At 29.7% G+C, this 19674-nt stretch overlaps 2 protein-coding genes and 1 long non-coding RNA gene across 3 annotated transcripts; all 3 read left to right on the top strand.

Annotated features, from left to right (window-relative positions):
* Nucleotides 1-2342: 2342 nt before the first annotated feature.
* LOC108461596 (nudix hydrolase 27, chloroplastic-like) lies at nucleotides 2343-5399 on the top strand. Its single transcript, XM_017761482.2, has 6 exons — nucleotides 2343-2724; nucleotides 2817-2867; nucleotides 3521-3613; nucleotides 3725-3819; nucleotides 4207-4321; nucleotides 4433-5399. Exons 1-6 carry the CDS (start codon nucleotides 2512-2514, stop codon nucleotides 4661-4663), a joined length of 798 nt encoding a protein of 265 aa, XP_017616971.1. The 5' UTR covers nucleotides 2343-2511; the 3' UTR covers nucleotides 4664-5399.
* A 1190-nt stretch (nucleotides 5400-6589) lies between these two features.
* LOC108461481 (mediator of RNA polymerase II transcription subunit 27) lies at nucleotides 6590-10640 on the top strand. The gene is made up of 7 exons (XM_017761335.2): nucleotides 6590-7077; nucleotides 7176-7341; nucleotides 8142-8604; nucleotides 9655-9714; nucleotides 9797-9865; nucleotides 9955-9998; nucleotides 10101-10640. Exons 1-7 carry the CDS (start codon nucleotides 6762-6764, stop codon nucleotides 10282-10284), a joined length of 1302 nt encoding a protein of 433 aa, XP_017616824.1. The 5' UTR covers nucleotides 6590-6761; the 3' UTR covers nucleotides 10285-10640.
* Nucleotides 10641-14714: 4074 nt separating this feature from the next.
* Nucleotides 14715-16121, top strand: LOC128285385 (uncharacterized). Its single transcript, XR_008275895.1, has 2 exons — nucleotides 14715-15061; nucleotides 15850-16121. It is a non-coding gene; the product is annotated as an uncharacterized LOC128285385 (long non-coding RNA).
* The last annotated feature ends 3553 nt before the right edge of the window (nucleotides 16122-19674 follow it).

Below are 19674 nucleotides of genomic sequence, written 5' to 3'. Positions count from 1 at the left end.
TATGTCAGTATGAGGTATACATGACGCACTATGTGTAACTATTTGATTCTACCAACCATGCCGGTTTTAAACAATAAAATGGATGAATTTTTAATAAAAATATCAATTTTCTTTTAATCCAATATATAATAATTAATTTACTTATTTTTAAATAAAAAATAAAATATAATCTAATTTTTAATACATAGATCTCCCATAATATTTTTACGTAAAAATTACTTATCAAAACGAAAGAAAGATTTAGGTTTCCTTACTTAACTTGCTTTCTCTTTACCTTTATATATTATAAGGTGAAAGTACTTGTTAAGTACTTTATTATAAGAACTTAATTAAAATAATCTATTTATTATTAAAAGATGTATTTAGTCATTGTGGAAGAACAAAGTCAAAAATATAAATTATGGAGGTCAAAGTAATTTTTTATGCTAAAGGTGTCTAAAATATAATTACACAATTTTATCCAAATGGTGAAACCTTCTTTTTTTTTTTTTTTTTTTTTTTTACCTTTTAGATTCCCTTAAACAAATTTAAATTCAATATAATAAAATTTAAGGTCCATTTGGATGAACGTTTATCTTCATGTGGTGTGTTTAATTTTTTTTGTCTTACGCTATATTATTATTATAGTATTTTATCTTACCACCATTGTTATTTTTACACTAATTACAAATAAACATACTGTCCATCCAAAAGTGGACCTATTAAGAAATTTAACTAATTGTTAAAAGAATTATTTACGTTGACAAAATATTAACTCAATTTATAACGATGATTTAGAGGTTGTGAATTTAAATGAACTTACATGCTTTTGGAAATGTATAAAAATAAGTTTAATTATTTGTATATTTTATTGAGTTATTTATTAGCTAAAAATAGTAAAATTATATTTTTAGATAATTTTTAAATTATTTTTAGATAATTTTAAATTATTTATATTTTTCACTCTTAAATTAAAAATAATATACACTTAAATATTAAAAACTCAAACTTATGTAATAATAATGTCAATTGAATTTAGTAAAATTATTTGCTAAAAAGAATTTAGTAAAATAATATTTTGTTTTAAACAAATTATAATTCAATAGGAAAACCTAATTATTTTATAAAAAAAACTTTTTTAGAGTTTAGGGTTAAAATTTATACTAATAAGGATAATGTAATTAATTTTTTTCTACCAAAAAATGTACATATTTTATTGATGTAAATTTCTTAAATTGATTAAAGCTTTATTAATAAAATTAGCCATTGGGCTAAAATCAACTATACAGATGTCACGTGACCAGTTGGCAGTCGGCACACGCTTATATCAGCTAAAGCCAAGTCAGAGCCGTATTGTTTGCCTCGACCTTCTCTCCCTCAATCTTCTGCCCTTGAGCCGTTTTGGCACTACCTTTTCAACGGACGTGTTCCTCACTACCCAGCCTATTTAACAAATCATTCATCCATAAAGACACTTGGTTCGCTTATAGAGCGAGTATTGGAATTGGTAATCCGTAAAAACCGCAAAGGCTGAAATATCCACCGGGGGATGCTGATCATGACCTGCACTATTATACCTGCCTGGATATTTATTTTAATTATATAATAAATTTAATGGCTAAAATATGTTACTCATTGTACTTTGATAAAATTTAAATTTTAGTCCATATATTTTAAAAATTAAAATTAAGTATTTTTGTATTTAAAGATTTCAGTTCAATCATTAAAAACTTAAGTATTTTTCTTTATCAATTTTTTATTTAACATGTTGGTTAGGTTGGTCTTATGTGATATGGCATATGATTGATAGGAAATAAACATAGTACGTTGGTAAATTTTAACTGAAACTATGACTAATTATAGTAATGATTGAATTAGAATTCTTAAATTGAAAAAGTAAGGGATTGAATTTTTAATTTTAAAGTATAAGGACTAAATCTCAATTTTGTCAAAGTATAAGGATTAATAACATATTTTAACCTTCTCGTTATGTATATGTGTTTTTCTAAATTTATCAAAATGTAAAGGTATAAACATTCTCTAAATACTATTTGTTCATTTCTAAACGAAATGATCTTTCGATAATTTCACACTAAATCAGAATTTAATTGATATACGACATTAACTGCGTCAAAACCTTCTATATAAAGCATAGATTATATTGATCAAGTTATTAAAATGGTTAATTTATTTTTGTTAAGGGATTAGAATTCAAGGACCAAACCTAATAGCTACTTATGACAGGAAAAAATTAAGGATCAATCTGGGGATCAAAATATTGCTGAAGGGCCATTTTACTAATTAAACCTATTTATAATTATAGTTTTATCATAAAAAAAAGTACGGGCTTTAAGGGTGGGGAAAGTACAAAACTGTAAATTAAGAAAGGTGACGAGGGTAGTTTTGAAAATGAAAAAAGTGGATAATGCGTTAAGGGGAAGCTGATGGGGTTGGATATAGAGTGCTCAAAGTAAGCGAGAGTTTGGATTCCGGTTTATCAGGACTGAGTCAGTGACTCGTCAAAACGACGCGATGGCAGGGTGTCAACTGGTGGGCAATTCGGTGTTTTACGGGACCGAGAGACGAAATTGCCATTGTCAATTGGTTAAATTTTCGGGGGTGCCACTGTTTTATCCTCTGCTCAGTGTTCCACTCACAAATATCTCGGCTTCCTTATCCAATGAAGGTCCACCTGATGGGTATAGGAAAAATGTTGGAATTTGTCTTGTAAATCCTTCTAAAAAGGTCCTTAATTTATTCTCTAATTTTCCCATTAATTCATTTCAGTTTGATGTTTTTGATTTTTGATTCTGTTATTTTTCTTGGATTTTTTTTAGATATTTACAGCGTCGAGGATATATATTCCAGACACCTGGCAAATGCCTCAGGTATGTTGTTTCTTTTTTCAGAAATTTCTTGGTTTAAGCTTGTTGGATAGGGTTCTATTAATTGGCTCCTAAATTGGATTATGCTGGGAAAACTTGAATTTAGTCCATGCATTGTCGAATTTGTTTTTAATTTAGTTTAGTCATTTAGTGAAACAGAGTTTGTTGAAATCCTCTTGTAATTGGTTCTGCAAAGCTTTAAGCAAAGTAGTCTGCATCTGTCCGTTGACTAAATCCGAAATCCTCGAATTTTAGAGCTGAAAAACAACGAGTCTTTTCGGCTTCGGTTCCTTTCGAGTATTTACAAGTAATGCTTGTATGAAAGAGTTTGGGATTCAATAATTTCATTACTCTTTGGAGCTAAGTGCAAATGCTTCCTGTTTCTGTGACTGTACCTATATGTCGCCTTAAACCGACTTTAAGTTTGAGGTTCAAGCATGCAAGGATTAGTGCAAATGAAATAAGGTAACATTGTAGTTCATCGTTAGGCTTTCCATAGGGATGTGATGCACGTGAACATTAGTGCTGTACAGTTCGCCCTGGGCAGTTCGGGTTCAAAAGTCTGAAACATTTTAAATTTCTCGTTGTCTAAATCTTTGAATACGGTAGACTCTATGGCATGCATATAGCAACTGTCTCGAGTTTGTGTTATGCAGGGTGGTGCTAATAAAGGTGAAGATCTAAGAAAAGCAGCCATGAGAGAACTGAGGGAAGAAACTGGTGTTACATCCGCTGAATTTCTTGCAGAGGTGTGTTTCGAGATAATTTGTATTAAAAACATCTGTTTTATGACATCGCAAACGATAAAACGATTATCGTGCTGAAGTTATTGAACTGATTTTTTGACATTTAATGTACAGGCACCTTATTGGTTGACTTATGATTTTCCTATTAAAGTGAAAGATAAGCTTAACCGTAGATGGGGGACCAATTATAAAGGTCAAGCACAGAAATGGTAAGGACTGTAGTTTAGATCATCAAATAAATATGATATATTGAAGACCTTAACTTGAATTGTGTAATTTGCTTTGATTGCTCATGTTGAGTTCCTATGTTACTCGGACTTGCATATGGATATGTGTTTAATACAGATATGTTCATATATTTTTAAAGTTTTATCATGTATTTGAAGGATCTTTTGTAGCTCTCAGCCATATTCGTGTGTATTTTTAAAGTTTATTGACGGGTTCTGTTTTTACTATGAATATATGAAACTGGGGTTTGCTTAATCATTCTATTTGAAAACCAATCTTTCTCTGAATTCGTGTAGTAAGCTTTCAATTTTTCGAATCCAAATAAATATATGCTTCTTATTTGACTTTCTCTGTTTCTCCTGATACAGGTTTCTTTTTAAGTTCACTGGAAATGAAGAAGAAATCAATCTTTTAGGCGACGGTTCGGAAAAGCCAGAGTTCAAAGAGTGGTCATGGAGATTACCAGAACAAGTTGTAGAGCTTGTATCTCTCATTACCCAATCCTTAATATAAAGTTTTACCGATCGAAATGCCAACATTTTAGAAGATCTGATACTTCTTTTAGCTAATGCTTCAAAACTAATTTTTGAGCAGGCTGTGAATTTCAAGAAGCCGGTTTATGAACAAGTTCTCAAAGTATTCAGCCCTTACTTCTCATCAGATGCAGACGAAGAGCAGTGTTTGACCAAGAATGAACGTAATGGAGGAAAAATACATAAGCAGACTACTAAAAGGAGTTCAACTAAGAATAAACCAAATGGTGGAAAAAAAATACATAAGCAAACTAAAAGGTGTTCAACTTCTCTGCAGGGTCAGGTATTGTAATTTTGCATTGTTTTGGGGTTGGGGGGCGGGTTGAGAATGTCAAAATAATATTGAAAACTTGTTGCGATTAAGCGGATGCAACCAGATCAAAGTTTCTTACATGATGAAACTAGATTTATTTGTTCGCCGGGAATCGTAAATCTGTCTCTGCAAATTGGACATTATAGCTATTCTTTTGCAAATAAACACTTGTGAAAGACTATCCATGTGTTGAAATATGCTTCATATTAAGAGGTCAAGAATAAAACTAAGGATTTAGGCGTAAGGGTTAATGTTATTATCCTATTTGTCATCATTATCATGCACAATTAGGATTGGTTGCTTTGTAAATGGTGATTATAGTTGCATTGGAAAATAATAAACTGAACAGTAATGGAGAAAAGTTGACTCACTGAATGGATTGATAAACAAGGTATTTTCTATCCAATGAGTTGTAATGTTAGAACTGCAAGCCTTTTTAGTGAACTTTTAATTCTGAAGTTTTATTCCATTGTTTTAGAACAAAAAGGATAACGTTCCAAGAAGCTCAGTGGCACTCCAATTATATATCAGACTTGGGACAAATATGTAATGAGTACAATTTTTTATTATTAAATATTTATGAGGCCTTTGTTTGTATTTATAATTTGGTTATGACTATGCAAAATGTTTATGGTGTAAGTGCATAGTCAGTACTGTTTCGGTAATCTTGGTCTTAAATTACTATTAAGTTGTCCAAGTTTTGTTCCGATTAAAATTTCATCGTGTAATGGTGCTGCCATGTGTAACGTAATAGCTGACTCAATAACTGTTAACGGTCATGTTAGCATTTTAATGTTAAAGATACACTATTGGTCGAAAGGTTTAAGAGCTTAAGAGCTTAAGAGCTTAATTGAGTGTTTTTTCTTTTTTTTTTTTTACTATGGGGATTATTTACCTGTTCAGCCTTAAAAAATAAATTTATTTATTTGATATATGTAAAGTTTTTACATAATTGGGTATTTAGTGAATTGCATTAGAGATGTTCATGGACTAAACCGGGCTGAGTTTATGAGTGGTATCAATATCATATATACCGGGCTGAGTTTATGAGTGGTATCAATATCATATATAGTTGTCTAAATTCAATTTAATTTGAAATATGAGTTTTAAAATTTGTCTAAATTTAGTTACATTTGTAGATAATTAACTTAAATCGTTATCCATTTCTTAAATTTTAAAATATAATTGGTTTATTTAGTATTTATTGATTATAAATATATCTTTTATATATTTTCTCTTAAATTTTAAATATAAACAATTTAATATATTTTAATATTTATATTATAATATATAAAACGAATCAAAGAGTAATATAAACTTTGAAATTTTATTTAAACTCTTTTAAAATTCAAATAACCATTGAATAGTTTTATTTTGAAGAAGATTGGGCTTAAAATTGGATATAAATTAGAGTCAACTGTATTTAAGGTCATTAAATTATTAGTAAATTTATGTTTGAATCATTTAATTTTAAAAGATTATAAAATAGTCATTTGAATATTTAGAAGTTTTTATTTAAGTTATTAGGATGTTAAAATTATTGTCATACGATTTTTTTGTTTGTACTGCACCAATCGAAAGTGTTCTTTTTTTTTTCTTTTACAGTTTAATTTTTTTTCATGAAGTAATTTTAATAGTCACGAATCTACAAACTAAAATTTAAATAACTTTTTTTTTTATTTTCAACATTGATCGTCAAATCAACTTAGATCCGATGTATGTTATTCTCTTTATCGTTGGATACTAATCTACCAATTGATTTTTGAGTCCAGATTTTTTAAAAAAACTTTATTATTGAGGCACAAATAAATTTTTTTGAATAGTTTGATAAGTTAAAATGAAATTTTTTTGAATAGTTTAATAAGTTAAAATGAAAAGTTTTAAATAGTAATTTTGTTTACCTATAGATAATTGCGAAGTAGAGATTGGAGATGACGTGGCTTTAGCGGTGAATGGTGATAAAGCCTTGGATATTAACTTTACTGAAGACCTCCGAGAAGCAGAATTTTTCTTTAAACCCTTTTTCTTTTTGGGAGGATTCCATTTTTCAGATCTTCAGATTAGTAACAAAATCCTAATGCTGCAACAGCACCATCAACAGCAACAACACCACCACCTCCAGTCCGCGATCACCGCGGCACCACCGCCTTCGGCGACGACTTCAACGCCTCCTTCATCAACCACCGGGGAGGCACCGCCGAAGCAGGTGGCTCTAGCGATGGATAGACTCGGACAGGCTGCAAGACTCATCGCTGATATCCGCCTAGGTGCTGATCGACTTCTCGAAGCCCTATTTGTCGCTTCGCAGCCGCATCAAAGCTCGAAACCTCTCCACTTGTTCCGCCAAGAAGACGAGTCAATGCGCCAACATCTCCAAGACCTCCGAACCGTTGGTAAACAAAAAATAAATTGCCTTTTTGTCTTAATATTAGAATGATGTCTCTTTGGAGGACTAGTTTTTGTTTGAAATTGTATTTGATTTTCTTGTTAGGAAAGCAGCTGGAGGAATCTGGAGTGTTGAATGAGTCACTTAGGTCAAGGAGTAATTCTTGGGGTTTGCATATGCCATTAGTATGTCCTGACGGTGCCGTTGTGGCTTATGCTTGGAAACGACAGCTTGCTGGCCAGGCTGGTGCATCTGCTGTTGACCGGACAAGGTTCGTACTCAATTAGTCATATAGCTACGGTAAATGTTTGATATTGTTGAATTCTACCTAAGCTTTGGTACAGTGAAATGCCTTTATGAGTTGGTATCGTTTGTTGCATAATCGTATGAATTTTAGTTGCCTGTTATGTATAGGGTTTAAGACATTTTTCAGGGAAGTAAAGGATCCAGCACTGATTTTCTGATAATTATGGTAAATTGCATTTGCCTGATTTGAATGGAGAATATTTTAAGGTTCAGATTGAAATAGATGTGGGGTGCTTATTTATTAGCAAAATTTATGGTCTTACTGATTTTAGTAGATTGTGACACGGTGCAATATGCAACATGAATTGCTTGAAGTTCTTTTAAATGGTTCACGGACTTGCTAAATTCTTCTAAAGTAACTACTCGTATAGGAGGTGTTGCTGGCTTGCACTAGTCTAATTCTGAATGAATAAGGGGTGGTACGATACATGAACAAAGATTTGAACCAATCTCCTAACTCATTGACTAACCACAGTCTTGGATCACAGATATAATTGCAAAGGAGTTGCTTAGAATACAAAATGAAATGATTTTCTTATATTATCTCTATGTTATCATTTTTTAATTTAATGTGCATTGGTCATGGAAAACACTGTAGTGATGTGCTGTTTTGTTTAATTTCAATTCAGTATCATCACTTCTTGTTGCAACATGGTATGTACAGTGAGTTCTTTTTAACTTAGCAATGCTTTCCTTGGCTCACAATTTTTTGTTCTGAAACTTGAGATTGTCAAATTGTTTATCTCATGCTTCTAATGTTCACAGGCTTGCTCTCAAAGCCTTCACAGACCAGAAAAGGCGATTTTTTCCTCACCTTGATGATGACGAGGATGGTGAGGGTACTGACACTGTGTCAAAGAAACACCGCAATTTGCCAGCTCTGGCAGAAGACAATCAGGATAATCTTAGCGATTGTAAAACATTATCTGATGTTTTGACTAACTTGGAGAAAGAAATACCAAATCTGAAAGTTTCGACTTATGAAAGACTGGATTGGTTGAAAAGAGCTTCTTCATTGCCTGCTTCAGCAAATGATAATACCATGGAGGCACCAAAACATAATTTTCACAGCACAAGTATACTTAGACCAGCACCCCAGAATGTTGCTTCTATGGATAAGGTTGCTGTAATTGAGCTGTTCTTTCCTTCTATCTTCAGAGCTGTAGTCTCATTGCATCCAGCTGGTTCAACAGATCCAGATTCAGTGGCTTTCTTTTCTCCGGACGAGGTAATCTTTTCAGCAGATGCAAATGCTTCTTGTTCTCTTCTTTGAAATTAATAATAGTATTAAACCTTTGTTTGCATGTTGCCATGAAAGGGGCAAACGTTGGTTATGTGATTCATGGATCTTATTATGTTAGCCATGTGGTAGAGTAGCTAAGTGGTTTTACATAGTAAAGATCTTTCTTTTTTAGTAATCTTCTGACGTTCATATATGCATTGCTGCATAGAAGCAGAGGCAAATGAGGTACATAATATAATCACAGATTCATGAAATTGGTTGTGCCTATTCAAGCCTCAAATGCTTTTTGGAACTAATTAGTTTGCTTCAAGCTTGGTTTCACCTTTTTATCTGAGTCAGCTTGAACTTGTTCATGAGTCTGTATAACAGACTATTGGCTTATTGGTTGTTTTCTGTTGGACTTGACTAGTATATTGACTAGTTTTGATGCCATTTGAAAGATTGGCTTATTGGTTGATATCTTTTGGACTTGATTGGTATCTTGGAAATGTTTTGATGCCATTTAAAAGAAAAGGTGGGAGGCCAACTATTTAATTTTTGCTAAACAATGGGAGCTCAATTTGCTGGTAGAAAGTTGACCAGGGATCAAGCTCTCATTTCCAAAGCCTGAATTTATCTTCTTCAATACTTCAAAGTTCTAACTTCCTAGCTCTGCAATTTTGGGGATGCACCAAAGTCTATTCTGTGGTCTCACAAGAAAGGTGGATTGTAACTATAACTCATCATTTTTTTAAAGCACCTATGTCTGACACTTGTGTTTGATATATATTTGGACATGGTTATAGGGATGTAACCTCCAAATACATGGAAAAACTTCACCATATTCAACATGCTTGTATTGGATGCATACCCATGCACTCACATCCAAGTCCGAGTAACATAGGTGCAAATCACCTTTCTGCTCACAATCATACCTTTATTAGCATGATTACAGTCGGTTTGGTACTATAGAGTCATACATCTTGGTTAGCCTTGTTGCCTCTCAATAAAGCAGTTTAATTGCACTTCTGTATTTACCTTTTTCATTCTGCACAGGGCGGCAGCTACATGCATTCTAGAGGTTCTTCGGTCTATCATGTATTTAGACAGATAACGGTAACAGTCTATCCTGTTTGGGTTAATTATATCCATTAAGCTGAAGCTTTCTGTTATACTAATAACTATTTCCTTATTACAGGAGCACGCTACTGTTGCCCTCCAGTATTTCCTTGGAATCAGAAGTAAAACAGCATTGTATTCTCTTTTGGTATGGTCTTTGTATAAATGTCTGAACTGTTATTCAATTTTTTGCAGCTATTTTGTGCTAATGATGTATGTATGCATTTCCTTTTGTAGCACTGGATATGCAGCTACCAAACTTTATTCACCAAAGTCTGCAAGTATGGTTTGCTTTCTCTTTCATTTTTTTTTTCTCTTTCTCTAATAATTCTCCTTAGCTTGTATTCTTCTCTGGTAATAAAACGATGAACCCTTTGGTACAGCAAATGCGGACGGCTATTGGCAATGGACAGGCAATCAGCTTTTATCTTACCTCCTGTACATCGTCCTTATCGAACTCTTTCTGTTTCAAAACAATCATTGAGTCAATCTATTTCCTCAACATTAGATCAAGGTTCTAATGCCCCTGAAGCTTATCATATCGGTTGCTTCTCGGATAACATGTAAGTTCACTCTACTTTCTGTTAACCAAGGTATATTAGCTAAAGCTAGGAAATAGAAAGATCAAATTGATACTAGTGAGTGATGAAAACAAGGTTTCTATATTAACTTACTTTAGGTGATCGAATGAGAATGTTTTAGTTGATGTGTAAGAAACAGAGTGTATTTTTCATCTCTAAATTTATTGTTTCTTTGTGTTCCTATTCCTTTTTTCTTTTTTTCTCTTTCGTTTGTTCTTTTTTCTCTTTATATTCAATTTCTTGAAGTTTTTAAGTGGACTGAATTTTAGCTCTGTTAATACTCATGAGTTTGAGCACGCTGTATAAAAAAGCATTAGTCTTAATAGTATATTTATAGAATAATATTTTTCGTATTTATCGAAGTTTGTGTGTTTATTTTTTTTCTTTATTTTATTGTCTTTAATTGCATTCATTGTAAAGTCTTGTTTCAAACTATGTTTAAACATAAGTTGGAACATTAAGTTAGGACAGGGAGCAAATGTGATCATTTCATATATTAATCCTAAAATTAATACACATCGAGTAAAGGAATAGTTATTTGAACCAATTTAATTAAATTTTTTTATAAAAAAATACCGAATTCTTACTAAATCAAATGAAAAAAGGCTATGTTCAAATTTAAAATTAATATTTATATTTTAAATTGATATGATTTAATTTTGTATTTTATAATATCATTAATCATGGTTAAAATATTGAGGTTGAATTTTTTTAAATCTTTATTTTAATATGGTGAAATAGATTGTATTATAAATGTGTTTTTAAGAATGTTAATTATTTATATTAATTAATCTCATTATAAAAATAAAAATTAAATTATATCAAATTTAATTATAAAAATTAAATCTTACTCTTATATATATAGTATATGCATACAAATATTACAAGGTTTTAATGTGTTCATAATATAAAAATTTGGCTCGTGGTAAGGAATGAAAGTAAGTATTTATAGGAGGAAATGTACTACATAACTCCTTAGCCCTTTTTTTTATATATAATTTTTAGTGGTGTTGTGTAAATTATATTTTTTTATAATAAATTCTTTTAATTTGCTTATATTTAATAATTCAATTTAGTTTACATAATAAGCTATTGTAAGTTTTAAAACCGTTTAAAAAATCTTTTAAATATATTATTATTTTACAAATTAAATCAACTATTAAAATTGAAGATATTTAAAAATAAAAATAATGTTATAATAAATATAAATTATTTAGTGGTTAAAATATTTAAATTTAATTAATAATCTATATTCACTAATTAATAATTAAAATTAAGTTAAAAACTATACACTAAAATAGAATTTCACAATCTACTATTACAATATTTATATTTTAAAATAATTTCAAAATATCATTTATTTAAATTCAATTTAATATCAATAATCATATTTTAAAATTAAACTTATATATGTTTTAATTTCATAAGCATATTATTAATGAAACATTATAAAATTTATGAAATATTTTAAATAAACATTTAAATGGATAAAGAAAACTAAAATTGTATATAGAGAGAATCTTGTTTTAAATAAATTAGTTTTATATGTTTTAATAACTTCGAGTTAGCCTTGTCCCCTGCCGGTTACCTGCCCCTGGGTTGAATAAGCTGGGGCTTGGATAACATCATTTTGATTTCATATAGCTTTTGTTTGTCCAGTAAATTAAACTTCACTAATAATTTTTTATTAAATATAATTATAAAAACAAAATTTTAGTATTTTACTTTTATCCTAATTGTCATAGTTGATTTTTTCTTTTCAAGACCGCTATAATTTTAATTAATTAATTTTTATAAAAATCTTTAAAATTATTATATTGAAAAGTTTTTAAAATATAATTTATAAATTTTTTATTAATAACTAGAAATTCTATTATATATGTATGTGTGGGAAAACTACGTATTTAGAACACGTGTATATTTAAAAATAATATAAAATAAACAATCAAATGTGAGGTTCGAAGTAATAACAATAACACATGTAATATGTACAAAATTACAATAAAAATTAGTTTAAATTGTAACATCAACTTAATCAACGACATTATCAATATTAGAAATTTGTACATCCACTTTGTAGGTGAAAAATAATAATAATTATTAATTTGAAAATTAAAAATATGAAAGGAAATTATTTTTTACGGTTTAGGTCCTTAAGATTGAATCCTCGATATTTTATTATTATTACAATTCAAGCCTTTAATATCTTAATAAATAAAATCATCCAAAACAAATCAAGCATAAAGCTAAGACAAACAAAAAGTTTCCACTCCAACAAAAAGCAATTCCAATTTTTTTTTTAAAAAAAATAATTTAAAGATGATAACCACTGATGAATTAAATATTTTGTCTAAGACCAATATATTGTAACCTATCCACATCAATTCGGTATAAAACGCACTCATTGTGTATGATTGATTTCATCAAACAACAAAAGCAAAGACAAAGGTGAGGGAAGCTTCATTTCCCAATAAGAGGTTTCTCTTTATTTCTGTTGGTTGGTTGGGAACCGTATAGTTTTTCTACTACATGGTTATCTGCCAGGACTAAATAGTGATTGAGATATATTATCTTCATTAAAAGAAAAACAAAGATGTCGAGAGTCGGGGTTTCAATCATTGGTGTGGTGGGAGTCATAATTGGCGTTGTGTCTACAATTCATTAGACTCAAAAATGATAATGAAACATTTTCTCCACAAATGAAGGCAGTGTTTAAATTTTGTTCTGTAACGATTCGAGTTTCAATGGTGTTGACAATTACAGTTTTGGGACCTCGTTTCGGTAAATTGAGTCCATAGATATTAAATAATGATATTTACGGGGTTATTATATAAATGAATTGAAATTTTATTAAGTGATTTAGCCGAAATTATGGTTAATTAAGGTCCGAGAATTAAATTATAAAAGTTCAATTGCTGTAAATTTTTAATTGACTAATGACTTGGGGACCTAAATAGAAATTAACCAAAAGTACAAAATAGTGATTAAATCATTCCTAAATAACAGTTGGTGGATGATGATGCTATATTCTATTATGAATAAATAATTTGTTAATTTAACTTAATAAACTAAGCTTAAAGTAATTAAATTAGATTAATTATTATTAATTATAGTATAAAAGGGGGAGTTACTAGAAAATTCCACCACTTTCTTCCTCAACTCACCATCTTCCATTTTTGAAACCAAAGAAAAACTATTTTGGATGTTTCAACATTCGACCACTTGATTTGGAATGAAATTCAAGTCCTTGTAATTTTTTTTTTATAGATTTAAGGTCATAAGTGTAACAGCCCGAATTAGACCCTAGTCAGAACGGTAGTTTCGGAATCACGAATCTGAGTCAAAAAAATATTTAAAAATTATTTACTGTGTTTATTTTGTGTGAATTTATATCTGTGAAATTTTCGTGCTTTAATTTTGTCATTTGAGTGCCTAATTAAATAAAAGGGCTTAATCGCAAAAAATAAAAATTTGGTGGTTAAATGTGAAAGTATTTAATTGAACTTGTCTTTATAATTTGGAGCATTTATTATGAATATAACCATTTTTAATATGATGGACGGTAATAACTATTGCTTATAATTGTTTAAAATTTTAATTAAAAGGTTAAATAAGTAAAATAATAAACATGTTAATATATAATAAAACATATAATAAGTTGTCATACATTTTTCCTTTCATAAATTCATCACCGAATATCAAAACAAGAAAGAAAAAGAAAAAAGCTTGGATGGTTCGGCCATGGTTGATCTTGATTAAGGTATGTAACTAGCTCGGTTTTTGATAATTTCTACGTTTTTGAGATCGTTGCTTAATAATCTTCAAGACCCAAGCTTTAATTTTTTATTTTGATGAATATTTTGAGTTGTGCTATTGTTAATAGTTTGCGATTTTTGTTGTTTGTTGATGAAATATGAAAGATATGTTTTAGATTAACATATTTTGTATTGGAGTTTGTGATGATTTTGAGTAATTAGGATTAAATTGCAAAAATAATAATTTTAGGGACTAAAGTGTGAAATAAATGAAATATATGGGCTTGTATGAACGCTAGGAATATTCGGCCAAACATGGGTATCTTGAAATTTTGAATGTTTTGTGTTTTGTTCAATAGGGACTAAATTGTAAAAAGTGTAAAAGTCAGGGGTAAAACTGTAATTTGACCATTTATGTGTTTTTGGACTAAATTGAATGAAAATATGTTTGAATGAACTTAATTTGAATATGTTTAGATCAAGAACCAAAGAAATCGGATTTGGATCGGAGAAAAACGAAAGTTGTTGACTAGTTGTCCCGTTCCGTTTTACATCGTCCGAGGTAAGTTTATAGGCAAATAGATGTGTTTAATTGTAGATAAATGCTAAACATATATGCTGGAATGAAAAATATGAATTTATATATGCTTATGCCGAATTTGAATAAACTTGGTAACCATGTTCAAGCATTCGTTAACCGAGTTACGGCGTCCGAAAGCCCCGTATGAACCTTAGGAATAGTTAGGATACATATTTCATGACATAGGATTTCGATATGTGATGTGCGAGTAAGACCATGGCATCGATATGTGACTTCGATATATGTGTGCGAGTACGACCCTGTCTGGGACAGTGGCATCGATATGTGGTTACATGTAAGACCTCATCTGGGACGTTGGCATTGTACGATATATGTGTGACTATCCGAGTGTCCTATCCAATTTCGAATGGTTCAACGGGCATCGATAAGTTGAGATCAAATGTGCAAAAGTGAGCTACAATGGTCAGGTATGAATTGGCTTATTACCTATTTGAAACTAAGTGAGTAAGTTACTTAATATTTGTTGCAAAACATGCTTGAAGTAAAGTAAGAACATATGTGAATGTGAAAAAGGTATTCGGCCTTGTAAATAAATAATATGAACATTATTGAAATTATTTTTGAATATATGCAATTGGTGGTATATTCGGCCATTTATATAAATATATATATGATTGTTATACTTTGACTTACGAGTGTATGCATATAAGTGTATGTGTATTTGGTATGATAAAGATGTTTTAGCTTGGTCATTGAATGATAGTTTGTTAATGTATCTTTATATATAAAAGTGTTCATTCGGTCATTACTATGCTTATGCATAAGAAGCTGTATTTTGATTCATGAGTGTAAGTATATGTGTTCACATAATTATATTTAGCTTTGAAATTGAAGGATATTTTTCTTATATATATGTATGTGTATTCGCCATACAATATAAATATGTATGAGATTATTATCCTTTGACCTATGAATTTATGCATATAAAATATATGTACTAGTTATGATAAAGATATTTTGGCTTGGAAATTGAATGATAGTTTGTTAAAATATACATATGTTCATTCGCCATGAATAATATACAAGTGAAAGTAAATATAAAATACATGAATTTGTAAGCTTAAAGATTTAAAGTAACTATGATAGTAAAATTTGGTTTAGTTTATATGATTTAATTATGTAACTAAGTTGTTTTTTTGCTTATGACTTACTAAGCTATGTAAGCTTACTCTGTGTGTGTTCATGTTTACCTCAGTTTTATAGATTTTGGATTCAAGTTTCGAGCTCGGGAATCGTCAGAGAAGCTTATCACACTATCGACTGTCTTCGGTATTTTATAAGCTGAATTTTCGAACCTATGACATGTATAGGCTAGATTGTAATTTGAAATGTTGGATTTTGGTTTTGTATAATTTAGGCCATGCGAAAATGGCCTAACTTCAATGCTTTATTATGGTTTTGTTTGATTATGGCTTACGTTCATTTGGTTATTATGCTATATGTCCTGAATGAATGGTATTTGTGATATCTATTTTGTGCATTGAAAGTTGGTTAGTGATTTTAAATGTGTGCATTTGGTTGATTCGGCTATGACATATGGATAGATAAAAGTATAAGTGAATTTGGTTGTTAATTTGGTCAAGGTGTTACTCATGATTTGGTATTAAAGGATGATAGGTTATATTCGAATATAGAAAAAGTTTATTTTGATATGTTTATTACATGGTAGATAAGATTTGTGTATGGGATATATGTTTATATTTGGTTATTGATTTATTCTTGTAAAGTATAAATTGTATCATGAATTGATTTGGAAGCTAGTATAATGTACTTGTGTACTCGGTTATTTGGTGAAAATATATGAAAGGGTTATGGTCAACTTGGTGATTTGATACTTGTATAAATTTATATATGTATATATATATATATATATATATATATATTTATTTACACAAGATGAAATGGTATGACACATTTATTAACTCAAGGTATATATGTATAAGGATAAAATGTGGTGTTTCAGTTATGAAGTAAATGATGTTTGTGTTTGAGTGATAATATGTAATGCATTAATTAGTAAAATGTATGTCAAGAATATGTGGTACATTGGAGTATGCTTATGTTATAAAATAATGATAGGTATGACTATATGGATTTGATAATTATTTGAAAATCAATTAATATGCACTAGTAGATCTTGGTTGCTGAATAGACATGAAATGAATATGTTTATGTATCGTTTTCGAATGGCACATTATTTGAACATTTTGGATAATTTATTTGAGTGGTTTAATTGGTTAAGTTGATGATATATTTTGGCATATGCTAAGTGGATTATATAATTATTTATTTATGTTATGCAAATGTAGTAATAAGGCAAATGAATGTTATTATGGAATATTTCATTTATAAGAAAGGAAATAATGTATGTTTGATTGTATAAAGTATGTGCATAACATTTGTTTGATAATTAAAATATTTTATATTTTAATTATTCAAATGTCATCAAAGTTAAAGTATACATATTTGATAAGTATGTGAAATGAAATGCATATATATAATAAAAAAATTACTAGATGATTAACCTTGTAAAGAAAGTCTATTCTGAATTGTTTTATGATCGGTAATGTCTCGTAACCCCATTTCAGCGACGGATACGGGTTAGGAGTGTTACAATAAGAACTTGATTTAGCTAGCACATGTACCAATTTGAAAAATTGTTAAATTTTTAGAAAGTTTCTGTTGTTGATTTCTTGAAGAATTAGGTGTGAAAATGATAGAAATTAAGATTAGTAAAAAAGACTAAATTATAAAGCTTAATTGTTAGTTTTATGCATTAGGGACCAAATTGAATAAAATGAAAAATTGTTAAAGTTTTAGTAGAAATAGAAAGTAGGAGGTTCCTAATGAATATATGTGAAATCGGATATTAATTCGAAGCTAGGAATTGATAGTTAGGCTAGTTTTGGGTTTAGGGATTAAATTGAATAGATTTTAAAATATGATTGGCTTATTTTTTTATTAGGGACCAAATATTCAAGCATAACAATGCCAACCTTATTAAACAAATGCTTCTTTCACCACTTGAGGCATTTCCAACAAACACATATATGTATATGACATATAGTCATTCAAAGTCCAAGCTACATTCATGATCCAGAATACCGTAATTCGACATATCATAACATCATACTTTTATACCAAACCATACCTACAAATACCATTTGGATGCCATTCAAGATATCATATTAAGCTATCACCCAACTATTACTTATTGAACAACTTTATACCATTCTCATAGCATTATCTCAACCAATCCACATTCAAAATTTGGTCATCATACACACTTATATACATAACATGCAAGCATCAAAAATCAAGTATCACATCGGCTCAAGTTCATGAGTAATCAAAATGACACATATGCAATACAGCTTTTGTATACATGCTACATAACCAAGTTCGGAATGATTAAAAATCTACCGAGTCAAAAGCTAGAAAGTGTGGTTCTGAGTTGATCCGATCGACGCGTTTCACAAAAGATAATTACAAGACAGGAAAAGTAACTAAATAAGCATTACGAATTCTTAGTAAGTTCATAGAAGCTAAAACAATAAACTTGCCTCGTTTCACAATTAACAAAACGAATTAGCGAACTATACCATTTTCCTATTTTCACATTTAACATCAATAAGAAGTGATCATTAGGTCTTATAGCATTTCAATCTATAAGATACAATTCAATTCAATGACATTCAATCAGTATCATCAAATATATATACTTCAGTTACATTATTCAATCATTATATAACATATCAGTTTAGAACATAAATCATTATTTCAATAATTCAGTCTTATATTTCCATTTCTATCACATTACATATTACGATTCATTCAATTACCTTGTTTCCACAATCATTTATCCCAATGAAATATAATAAATAGATACAGATATGCGGGTAACCACCAAAACACACCAGATTGCTCGTTTGAGTGATAACTCTAATACATACCTGAGCATTGAAGTGTTAAGGCCATAGGCAACATATGTCATAAGACATTACATCCTTCTAAAACACACCAAGGTCTCCATAGAGACTGTCGAGACCTCTTTAAAGACGAGTTTTAGAAAATGGGAATCGACTTTAAGAAAAACGAAAACGGGAGTCGCCACCAATCTTTTTAGGTGTGATTGGATCACCTTAAAAAATGTTTTGTTTTAAAACATTAATTTTGGTCTACGAAAGTCGAGAAAACGGATTCGAGAGTCGGTTACGTACGAGGAAGGGTTAGCACCCTCGTAACGCCCAAAAATTGGTACCTAATTGATTATCAAGTGTCTTTAATGTCGGAAGTTTAAAACTTTTAAGATGCAATCCTCTTTAAAATATTTTAAGCTTGAAAATTAGAGTTCACTTGTATCAAATGAATCAAAATATTACATCCAATAAGTTAGGAAGCAATATTTTTAAGACATTCGAAGCTAAGCTAGCCCTTTTTGATAATCCCTATCTCAAAATGACAAAACGTCATATCCAGTAAGTTAGGACACAACGCTTTGAAATTCCAAGACAGTTACTCGTATTTTGAAAACCTTAAAAACATAGAAGGGTGCTTGACTATTCAAACTCAACGAGAAAAGTTTCACCCCAGTAAGTTAGGGCACTACCTTTCTCGAAGTTTCTAAATACCAAGCATTGCCTTTTTATTTTTGAAAACTTTTGAATCTCGTTTTTAATTAACGCATGAAGAACCATATATGTACATTATAACATGTAAGATAGCATATTACAATAATAGGTAGCTAAAACATGCATTTAAATAATATGATAGCAATTATATAAAGGTCCTATACTAGGTACATACATAAATATAGCAAATCTTAGTTACATAACAACATACATATTAAGATATACATAGCATATATTGAAGATGAATAAGCAAAATATACGAACATACAAAGTAATAATTAATTTAAAAAAAACGATGCATGATATACAATTAGACATATAAATATATATACCAAACAAATGTGATAATATATAAAAATAATAATAATAATGTAGTAACATATATATAT

The sequence above is a fragment of the Gossypium arboreum genome, chromosome 2 (assembly GCF_025698485.1).
Source record: "Gossypium arboreum isolate Shixiya-1 chromosome 2, ASM2569848v2, whole genome shotgun sequence".
NCBI classification, from domain to species: Eukaryota; Viridiplantae; Streptophyta; class Magnoliopsida; order Malvales; family Malvaceae; genus Gossypium; species Gossypium arboreum.
This window is presented reverse-complemented; position numbering and strand designations above follow the sequence as displayed.